Raw genomic sequence first — 11,817 nt, 5'->3', positions numbered from 1 at the left:
TGGCTAACTTATTCAGTGCTAACATAACATTAGCAGGCTAGTTGGCTAATGTTAACAGGCTATTATGGCTAATGTTCACAGGCTAGTAGGGCTAACTTTAGCAGGCTAGTTGGCTAGCAACCTTGCAAGTTGATTTATAACAAATTCATGAAGTATTTGCTTGTTAGTTGGCTGGAAAATGAAATTGAAACCAGTAGTTATGAGTGCAAACAATTTGGTTTAATTTGAAGTTATACATTTGAAATTATTTCTGTTGGAGTTTACATTAAAGGGAATAGGGTGGCTTGCCGGGTCTTCCATATTACATCACACCCCTGGAATATTTTCCGACATGACTTTGGAATTCTGATCAGTTTTATGTAATAATGCAAAAAATAGAAAAGTGAAAAATTGGGACTTTTGATGCATATGCAAATCCATATGTTACATGTGGCTACGTTTATGCTAGCTCTCGAACATTCTTCCTTCTCCCTACAGTTCTCAGGCATTAGCTTCCCCCACAACTGGCTCATGTGAATTACAATCCCGATGCTGTGTTTTAACATTTAGAAACATCAATAATAATTACATGCAATAAGGCTTTCCCTGTAGCTCAGTTGGTAGAGCATGGTGTTTGCAACGCCAGGGGTTGTGGGTTCGATTCCCACGGGGGACCAGCACAGGAAAATAATTCTATGAAATGTATGCATTCACTACTGTAAGTCGCTCTGGATAAGAGTGTCTGCTAAATGACTAAAATGTGAAACATATGGCACTTATCTTTCATCAGTGAGAAAGAATCCTTCAAATAAAAATATATACTTACTGTAGCAGTTACAGATCCATACAGATATGTGCCTCCATCCAATGAAACTACACTTCCTGAGTTATACTTACATATAGGTGTTTGGAGCATGCTAATTAGCACAGGTGGTTGCCTCTTGTCTTCCGTCTGTTTTCCGTAAACAAGCTCTGTAACATGGAGTTATGGCCATGTGGGAACACTAACCCTGTCAGGGTGTGTATCAATTTAACCTTTTCGTTTTTTGAAAATGATTCCTCGCCGAAACCGTAAAGCAAGCGATGCGCGTTGATGTTCACATTGAGCATCGGGGGTTCTTTAAAAAACGTACTCGTACAAAACACGCATTTGTCCAATGACTCTTATGTGTAATGTAATGGAACTGAGAGCCATGATCACGGGCTATGTTTATGCTACATGGACGGCACGTAGCCTAGTGGTTAGAGCGTTGGGCTCGAATCCCCGAGCTACCCCTGAGCAAGGCAGTTAACCCACTGTCGATTAAGGCAGCCCCCCCCCCCCCGCACCTCTCTCTCACCTCTTAAAGGTTTGGGTTAAATGTGGAAGACACATTTCAGTTGAATGCATTCAGTTGTACAACTGACTAGGTATCCCCCTTTCCCTTTAAGTAAATCAGGTGTTCAATAAGTACATGTGTTCCTCCTCCCCAGTCACTGTAAGAGAGTCTCTCCATTCCATTGTCATTCTATGAACAATCACATTCAGGACAAATCAGCTGTAGGGTCAATATAAGTCAATGGATTATAGGGTCAAAGATTATACTGTAGACAAGCCTGTCTCCGGGACAAATGAGTTAACAGCCAGTCAAATATATCAGCCATTTGTTCCTCCCTTTCTTATTGTAATACAATGTATAGTATTAGGAAAATTGAATTACAATCCTGGGTCGTAAGGTCAATAAGACTCCTGAACAGCTAATCAAAGGGCTACCCAGACCCCTCTTTTATGCTGCTGCTACTCTCTGTTTAGTATCTACGCATAGTCACTTTAACTCTACCTACATGTACATATTACCTCAACTAACCGGTGCCCCCGCACATTGACTCTGTACCAGTACCCCCTGTATATATAGCCTCGCTACTGTTATTTTACTGCTGCTGTTTAATTATTTGTTAGTCTTATTTTCTATTTTACTTAACACTTTTTTCTTAACTTTTTAAAGCATTGTTGGTTAAGGGCTTGTAAGCATTTCACTGTAAGGTCTACACCTGTTGTATTCGGCGCATGTGACAAATAAAGTGTTGATTTGATCAGGGACTGACTCAGACCTGGGAGAGAGGATGTCCCATGGAGACAAAGAGCTTTCCTTTTTCTTCTCACGTTTTCTGTGTTTAAATGTTTCTGAATATGTTTGCTGTGTCAACCTATCACGAGTGTTGTGTGATCAATTATTGAAGTGTGGAATACATAAGTGTGGAGAGAACGCAGGCATTAAGGCAGCCTCTCAGCTAGGACCTCTCAACATTGTTCTCACCAAAAAGAAAGACGGAGAAAATAAAAAAAAGTGCTGGACTCGTACATGAAAACGTTTGCAGCCTGACAATGGAAGGAAGAGATGGAGAAATTTGAGACTCCATCTGATTGATGGAAACAATAGTTCCATCCGTGACGTCACAGAGAAACACCATAACAGTATTCTCTGGATGACCCGGCCAGAGAAGGAACAGAGACTTAACATTCTCAGACAGAAATAGCCAGAGGGATACTAGGAGTATGAGAAGAGTAGCTATTTTTCTCTCTCGCTCTGAGCAGCTGTGTAATTAGTTCAAATCAGGCTCTTTCTCTGCCATGGATCCGTTGAGTCAACTTCCAACTCCCTAATCAGACCGCTCCTGATCTGATAGTATGGTTTCATAACATTCTCTCTCTTTCACACCCTCCCTCTACACCCCCCTTTCTCTTACTCTCTGTTTCATAATCTCTCTCGAAGAGTCCCGAACCCCAGTGGAGATACGATCAGCCCCCGTGCGCTGACATACCAACTAGCTCAGTCTCACATCAGAATTAGACGTTCATCCATGTTTCTCAAACTTCAAATTTCAAAGTTGTGAAGAGTTTTTAAGTTTAGGCATTTTTCTCCCAAATGGTTCATGTAAGTGTTAAGGTTTGGGATAGGCTTAAAACAATAATCACAAAACAACTTTCTATCACTGGATTCAAACTTACAGCATTTGGAATCAGAGGTAGATGCTTACACCCATCCGCCATCCTCGTCTACTCCGCCATAGCAAAACCAAAACCTACTTGAAGGTAACGTCATCTCCCAATGTCTTCAGACATGGATGGACGCCTAATACTGACTTGTATCACAGGTGACCTGGCTGGACATACTGCAGGCTGTTTGGAGTATAGATGTACTTCTTTACTCTAGATGGAACACAGAGGGAGGTATAATACACCTGGAGATACAGCTTGTACCCAAATATCTCCACACACACACACACAAACACGATAATACATCCAGAGACACGGATGGTATCAGAACCCAAATCTCTAGCTGCCAGGATAAAGAATAAAGCACTGATTGTTCAATGAAACACACCTGTTCTCACGCACACACACACACACACACCTGTTCACTGTAGCAGCTTTGAAGAAACAGATCAAAGTGTCTACCCTAATGACAGCACATAAAAGAACACAAAGACTCTTTCTTCACTTCTTTCCAACTTCTATGAGGTATGGATCCAATACCTCTACGTGGGGATAGCTGGGGTGGTCCGGAGGTGAGGATTGCTGGGGTGGTCCGGAGGTGAGGGTAGCTGGGGGGTGGTCTGGAGGTGGGATAGCTGGGGGGTGGTCTGGAGGTGGGGATAGCTGGGGGGGTGGTCTGGAGGTGGGGATAGCTGGGGGGGTGGTCTGGAGGTGGGGATAGCTGGGGGGGTGGTCTGGAGGTGGGGATAGCTGGGGGGGTGGTCTGGAGGTGAGGGTGGTCTGGAGGTGAGGATAGTTGGGGGGGTGGTCAGGAGGTGAGGATAGCTGGGGGGGTGGTCTGGAGGTGGGGATAGCTGGGGGGGTGGTCTGGAGGTGGGGATAGCTGGGGGGGTGGTCTGGAGGTGAGGGTGGTCTGGAGGTGAGGATAGTTGGGGGGGTGGTCAGGAGGTGAGGATAGCTGGGGGGGTGGTCTGGAGGTGAGGATAGCTGGGGGGTGGTCTGGAGGTGGGGATAGTTGGGGGGGTGGTCTGGAGGTGAGGATAGTTGGGGGGGTGGTCTGGAGGTGGGGATAGTTGGGGGGGTGGTCTGGAGGTGAGGATAGTTGGGGGGGTGGTCTGGAGGTGAGGATAGTTGGGGGGTGGTCTGGAGGTGGGGATAGCTGGGGGGTGGTCTGGAGGTGGGGATAGCTGGGGGGTGGTCTGGAGGTGAGGATTGCTGGGGGGTGGTTTGGAGGTGGGGATAGTTGGGGTGGTGGTCTGGAGGTGGGGATAGTTGGGGGTGGTCTGGAGGTGAGGATAGCTGGGGGGTGGTCTGGAGGTGGGGATAGCTGGTGGGGTGGTCTGGAGGTGGGGATAGCTGGTGGGGTGGTCTGGAGGTGGGGATAGCTGGGGGGGTGGTCTGGAGGTGGGGATAGCTGGGGGGGTGGTCAGGAGGTGGGGATAGCTGGGGGGGTGGTCAGGAGGTGGGGATAGCTGGGGGGGTGGTCAGGAGGTGGGGATAGCTGGGGGGTGGTCTGGAGGTGGGGATAGCTGGGGGGGTGGTCAGGAGGTGGGGATAGCTGGGGGGTGGTCTGGAGGTGGGGATAGCTGGGGGGTGGTCAGGAGGTGGGCATTTTGCCTTTTTCAAACACCTGAAACAGCTTTTTCCTGCAATGAGCCATAATCATTATGCTTCATTCTATGTAAAAAATATGTCTATTTTTCTTCATATCTAAGCATATCTCTTGAGCTGTCTGTATCCTGATGACTGGTGGTTCTTTTTTTTAAAGAAACTAAATATGCTTCTCTGCTAAAATCTGGGTAAAAGATGGAAAGGAAAGTGAGTCTTATTCGGTAATTTCTTGCTTTTCTAAAGTCTACCAATTTTACCAGCAGGCATGCCAGCTAAGATAGACAAACTACTCTAACTTGATTGATAGCCTGATATGTCTTCTTGGTAGCTAGTTATGAGATTGGGAGATGGGGAACCTATCTGGGCTAGCTAAAGCCACCTTATAAAATTGCTATAGGTGGCTAGTAGCATTACAGAGAAACAAAAACAACATATATTATTTTATATATATATATATATATATATATATATATATATATATATATATATATATTAAGCAGGACAAATCTGAAGGGGCACGTGCCCCCTTTGGGCATGCCTCTGCCTCTTCTCATCCATTTCCTTTAATGTCCCATTTCATCATGTAACTATACTGAGCTCCCCTGTGTACACTGATCTTAAAATATGTGCAATTGTTTTCTTTTGTTCAATGGAATCTCACCGTTTGGCTCCTGATTTCCCACTGAGCCGCACATCAATCACACAGATTAGGAGAGGAGGGTAGCGATGAATTCAGACTGGGGAGTTTTCACAGCTAGAAGAGTCTGAGTTCAGGTGCTTTGAATTACTTGTTTTGTGATGAATGCAATGATCAGTCTGCTTCTACCAGGTTGTGAATGTGCAACACAGTCTCTATATTGCATTGGAAAATACAAACAAAATGACATTCATTCACGTTATTACCTCAATTGACTGGTGATTGACAACATCACAGTCCTGCCTTGCACCTTAGAGGGAAGCAAAGTGATCAACTGCAGTTCATTGTTCAGATATGCAGGAAAATAAAACTGGGATTACTATAAAGTATGTGACTTCCTTTACTTGTTCAAGTTTATGCTATGATCTGTTAGTCTTCAACTCATTGTCATGGTTCCACCTGTCACCTGGGATCTACCTAACCACATCAGTTAAGCGTTTTGAATGTTTCCGTCTTCAGATCCTATATACTGTCTATTCTCTGTAGCCTAACCCAAGGGAGATGAGCTGGTACAGCAATACATAAAGAGAGCCAAGCTGGTGACTTACTGGGCCATAACCGACTACAAAAATAGAAAATTGCTACATCTGGCGGACGTTGGTAAAACTGCAGGACACAAAATGTAGACACAAATGTATATTCTCATGTCTTTTGTCGAATACAGCCAATAATTTTCAAACAAAACATCATTTCACTATATATACCAGTTATATCAGACAGTCAGTGTACCGTACAGTGGAGCCAGCTCAGCCTGTGAGAATGTGTTTCTGTGTTTGTGTGTGTGTGTCAGTAGATTGATAAGTGAGGAAGGGAGAATCAACCCACTCATATAATATCCCTCAACTCCTTCACTAAACACACACATAATTTCACACAGCATTGGACTCCGAATCAGAGGATAAGCACAATTAGGAATGTGCTGGTTTGAAATAGAGCTCGGCATTTAGCACAGTTACAGAGTTCAAGAAGAGAGAGAGAGATGTGTTTATCAAAGGTCTACATTTTGTGGATGGATACAGTCAAACTCAATGCATAGAGCTGAGTCTCTGTGCTGTGAGGAGATATGGAAGACTTGCCAACAATCAACTCAATGAGATGTGTTATTTGCAGAAAATGCACAATTTTCAATGTGTTTAAAGTCAATTAAGCGATGTAAATATGAGTCCCAGGATAAAAGCACCACTTTATCTGGCCACCCAGATGTGTGGGGTCGCCACACACAGACTCAAACACACAACCTGACCCCAGATCTGTTTTTACTTTAACCAATTCCTCTATTCAGGCTGCAGTTAAGGTACATACAGATCTGGCACCAGGCTTCCAAAGACATTCACACTGCTTTAGCAATAACCTGGGTTGTATTCACTAAGCAACAAATAGAAGTAAACAGACTGAAACAGGGAGGGACTAGCTGAACTTTTCCAATAAGCAAAGTTTGTTTTTGTTTTACGTTGCAAAGCGTTTCGCTATGGTTTTCACTAAGGAATACAACCCATGGTGGTTCAGCAAGACCCTAAGCATTTAGCTACACATTCTTCAGTTTAAAGACTTTAAAAAATAATTGGGTGTTAAATACCATAGATGATTGGTCTAATGTGTTATGGTTCTTCGTGTAATGACATTGGTTCATTTCTTCTAAGACCGCCAGCTTGAGGAAAAGCCTCAGAGTGGGAGGGACCGACTTCAAAGTTTCCAAACATTATTACAGTAATAATACATCTAGCTATTAGCTGACCTAACTGGTTTAATACATCTAGCTATTAGCTGACCTAACTGGTTTAATACATCTAGCTATTAGCTGACCTAACTGGTTTAATACATCTAGCTATTAGCTGACCTAACTGGTTTAATACATCTAGCTATTAGCTGACCTAACTGGTTTAATACATCTAGCTATTAGCTGACCTAACTGGTTTAATACATCTAGCTATTAGCTGACCTAACTGGTTTAATACATCTAGCTATTAGCTGACCTAACTGGTTTAATACATCTAGCTATTAGCTGACCTAACTGGTTTAATACATCTAGCTATTAGCTGACCTAACTGGTTTAATACATCTAGCTATTAGCTGACCTAACTGGTTTAATACATCTAGCTATTAGCTGACCTAACTGGTTTAATACATCTAGCTATTAGCTGACCTAACTGGTTTAATACATCTAGCTATTAGCTGACCTAACTGGTTTAATACATCTAGCTATTAGCTGACCTAACTGGTTTAATACATCTAGCTATTAGCTGACCTAACTGGTTTAATACATCTAGCTATTAGCTGACCTAACTGGTTTAATACATCTAGCTATTAGCTGACCTAACTGGTTTAATACATCTAGCTATTAGCTGACCTAACTGGTTTAATACATCTAGCTATTAGCTGACCTAACTGGTTTAATACATCTAGCTATTAGCTGACCTAACTGGTTTAATACATCTAGCTATTAGCTGACCTAACTGGTTTAATACATCTAGCTATTAGCTGACCTAACTGGTTTAATACATCTAGCTATTAGCTGACCTAACTGGTTTAATACATCTAGCTATTAGCTGACCTAACTGGTTTAATACATCTAGCTATTAGCTGACCTAACTGGTTTAATACATCTAGCTATTAGCTGACCTAACTGGTTTAATACATCTAGCTATTAGCTGACCTAACTGGTTTAATACATCTAGCTATTAGCTGACCTAACTGGTTTAATACATCTAGCTATTAGCTGACCTAACAGGTTTAATACATCTAGCTATTAGCTGACCTAACTGGTTTAATACATCTAGCTATTAGCTGACCTAACTGGTTTAATACATCTAGCTATTAGCTGACCTAACTGGTTTAATACATCTAGCTATTAGCTGACCTAACTGGTTTAATACATCTAGCTATTAGCTGACCTAACTGGTTTAATACATCTAGCTATTAGCTGACCTAACTGGTTAAACCTCCCTCACCCCCTAATGCTAAAACCTCATTTATACCTGGCTCTAACATGCGTCCTTTGTCCTGATCTACACATGGTATTAAAATGTTTTTCTTATTCGTCCACTGTGTCCACATTGTGACCAGATTTCCTGGTCCCTTCCTGTATGCAAAATATTTGACAGCTATTCTTTCAAAATAATGTTTATTTATTTTAAGACACATTGATGCCATAAGTCAATGGTTCCACCAGTCAATGATTTTAAAAGGGCAGGAGAACGATAATTTAAATGGTTTCACTGTCCATATCTGTCTACCTTCGGAGGTGGTCAGGAATATCACAATCAGATCAAAATGCGTCTTTCAATCATCTACACCTGTCTGGAAATGTGGGCACAATCAGAATGTGGACAAGATAAGAACAAATGATGAATGTTAGAACCAGGTATAACAGGGCTTGAGTCGTTCTCACTCTAAAAAAATATTAGAACTGTTACCCCCTAAATGAGGTGAATTAGCCTATACTACACATGTTTTAAAGCTCCAGGTACAAAGGTAAAGGTCTTATCAAACAATCAGATCTATACGTGATTAAACAATCCACTTGCATATGAAATTGTGGAGAATTTAAGCAATATGTTCTTTGTATTTACCAGACATTGTAGAAGCATAATAAAATGAATTGAAAATAGAAGAGATGTTGAAGGTAAACCCCCATATCAAGACAAGGTCAGCAAATAACAGTTTATTTTCAACATCAGACCACAAAATATTTACACTTGTAGATACATTTCATAAAATATATATTATATTACATTTATTCAATAAATATGTTATTATAGAGCTAATCTGGTATTTAGGGAGTGATCAGACACACGGTGGATCAGTATCCTGCGAAACGATCCAACAAACTTTGGCAAATACAGCACAGGTCAGGTCAGGGCTATAGAATAAATGAACAATTACCCTGCCATGGAGCTTGTACTATGGGTGCTGGAACTATGGGGTGTTCTGATGCACTAGGTACCGTATAACCATGCACACTTCCACATCTGTTGAATATATCAAAGTTGGTCCAGCACAATATATTCAAGGCATCCCTGAGAGTTAGGGTATCATTTCAAATCTTGTTGTGAGGTTCATCGCATTCGCACGCACACACAAACCTTTCAGGACAGGTGGAACAGTCCGTACCCCATAGGTGAGGTGTACACCCCCAGATTTGGTTCTGTTTTTAACAGAGGGGTGCGTCTTAAGGGGAACCCCTGTCCTCCGTACATACCTGAGACCCACCCACCCAGACCCCCTAGACCACCCAAACTGACACAGAGGGGAAACGGCAGTGAGGAGAACCCCGGGTGATAGAACCCCGGCTTGGATCCAACACCTGTGGCGGCCATCTTGAGTTTCTCCGCCTCTGCCTCCTGTACTCTCTTGGCTTTAGCCCGTCGATTCTGGAACCAGATCTTCACCTGGGTCTCTGAGAGGGACAGGGAGGAGGAGAACTCGGCCCGCTCTGCAATGGACAGGTACTGTTTCTGATGGAACTTCCTCTCCAGGGACAGGAGCTGGGAGGAGGTGAAGGGGGTCCGGGGCTTCCTGTTGGTCTTGTGTTTCCTCAAGGAGGGACTGAGCTGGTCTGGAGAGAGGGAGAGACAGAGGGCGGGACAGAGGGATGTATCATTAAAGGCATAATGAGTGTTTGTGGTATTTGTCAACATCCATTAGCCTAAACATGTCACTAATAGACAGAAAGAGAACATGAATCAAAATACACTGTGTACAAAACATTAAGAACACCTGCTCTTTCCATGACATACTGTAGACTGACCAGGTGAATCCAGGTGAAAACTATGATCCCTTATTGATGTCACTTGTTAAATCCACTTCAATGTGTGTAGATGAAGGGGAGGAGACAGGTTAAAGAAGGATTGTTAAGCCTTGAGACATGGATTGTGTATGTGTGCCATTCAGAGGTTGAATGGGCAAGACAAAAGATTGAAGTGCCTTTGAAGGGAATGGTAGTAGGTGCCTGGCGCACTGGGTTGTTTTCAAGAACTGCAACGCTGCTGGGTTTTTCACACTCAGCAGTTTCCTGTATGTATCAAGAATAGTCAACCACCCAAAGGACATCCAGCCAACTTGACACAACTGTGGGAAGCATTGGAGTCAACATCCCTGTGGAACGCTTTGGAACCTTGTAGAGTGCATGGCCTGATGAATTCAGGCTGTTCTGATGGCACAAAGGGGGGTGGAACTCAATATTTGGACGGTGTTTCAAATGTTTGGTATACTCAGTGTATATACACAAATACATACATTTAGCCTTCTCCCCTGATTATATGCAGTGTTTTGAATGGTTATAAAGAACTTATATTGATCTGTAGACCGTGTACAATAGTTTTATACCGTTCTAACTCAGAAAGTTATCTTTTTCCACATAGGCTACAACTTATAAAATACATTAGTAAACATACATAATGGATATTTCCCAATTGATCACCATGGGACAAAAAGTTTCAATAACTCTTCTACATAATAAGGTTGAGCACTTACTGAGCGCTGGAGCCAAATTGGACGCAAAGTCCCCTGGTTCCTCTGATTTAACTGTCGAAGAAGACGGGTCAAAGTTGTGAGGAAAGTCTTCTGTACTAGACGCCTCTCTGGACACCGATATAGAGTAATTCCCCAGGGGAGAGATTATCGTACCGCTGTGGCGTCTCCCTCCGTCGCCAGGAGTTCTTCTATCCAACATGATCGCATCCACACTGAAAGGTAAAGGTGATTCAGGTGTTTTTCGCTCCTTGAGCTGCGTCGGTGGTCGAGGGGTGTCCTCATAGGTTGAAAAGCCATCTGTCGAATCTACTGGAGAATCCATGCTTCTTATTATGCCAAAATCAGATGTTGACGAACACGTTCAACTTGTCCTAAAGGTAATAATAATATGCGCATCTCAACTGTTATCAGCGGAGAGAACAACAACTTCTGAAGTCTGTGTCTAAACTCATGAGAACACTTGTTTATAGCACTGTGACTTTCAACCAATTCAAACCCTGACAAAACTATAGAAGAGGAAGGAGACTTGTGATTGGCCTGTGAGTTTCTGGGTTTTGGGTGTGGTCCTGGGTCTTGAGGTTAAAGACACCCTCGGGACAGACTACACTCAGGGTAAACACGAGGTCGAGTAAATACGAGCCTAATTTACAGCTAATTGCGTGAGAAGAAGGAGGAGGAGGTGGATGGAAAATCGCTGAGAATTATTTTTCACTTGTTGCTCCCTCAAGGCTATTCCAACAAATATGTAGATTAAGCCTGCCTTACCCCGTTTTCCCAGAATAAATAATATAATTTATATTTTAAGAAATAATATTTTGAAAATATTCTACATTCAACAAATTATGGACATTACTACGATGAAAAATAGCACATTTAATAAAATACTCTATCAGTGCAGTACATAGACAGCAGATTGGCTGACAACATCAGGAAATTGATGCAGATGCATCCATGGGGCTGAAGGCCTTGCGTTGTTATGATTCTGAACGGTCAGATACCTAGCAACAATGACAAGAAGCTGCCATGTGGAGAATCGTAGATGACTCGTTTCAGCTTGTTATTGACACCATGTCTTGTTTTG

At 42.7% G+C, this 11,817-nt stretch overlaps 1 protein-coding gene across 1 annotated transcript; it reads right to left on the bottom strand.

The window, feature by feature from the left end:
- Positions 1-8,368: 8,368 nt before the first annotated feature.
- Positions 8,369-11,305, bottom strand: LOC115205643 (homeobox protein MSX-2-like). The gene is made up of 2 exons (XM_029771834.1): positions 10,737-11,305; positions 8,369-9,819 (listed from the first exon to the last, which is right to left on the bottom strand). The coding sequence occupies exons 1-2, from the start codon at positions 11,056-11,058 to the stop codon at positions 9,350-9,352; spliced, it is 792 nt and encodes a 263-aa protein (XP_029627694.1). The 5' UTR covers positions 11,059-11,305; the 3' UTR covers positions 8,369-9,349.
- Positions 11,306-11,817: the final 512 nt, after the last annotated feature.

Source organism: Salmo trutta, chromosome 13 (assembly GCF_901001165.1).
Source record: "Salmo trutta chromosome 13, fSalTru1.1, whole genome shotgun sequence".
NCBI classification, from domain to species: Eukaryota; Metazoa; Chordata; class Actinopteri; order Salmoniformes; family Salmonidae; genus Salmo; species Salmo trutta.
The sequence above is the reverse complement of the archived record's forward strand: the minus strand, read 5'-3'. Positions and strand labels throughout refer to the sequence as shown.

What these genes read in the sequence shown, in the direction of transcription:
- LOC115205643 (XM_029771834.1), bottom strand. Translation starts at nt 11,058, where the DNA reads ATGGATTCTCCAGTAGATTCGACAGATGGCTTTTCAACCTATGAGGAC. An exon ending in CAATTTGGCTCCAGCGCTCA is followed by an intron (nt 9,820 to 10,736) that starts GTAAGTGCTCAA and finishes CCCTCTCTCCAG; the next exon opens with ACCAGCTCAGTCCCTCCTTG.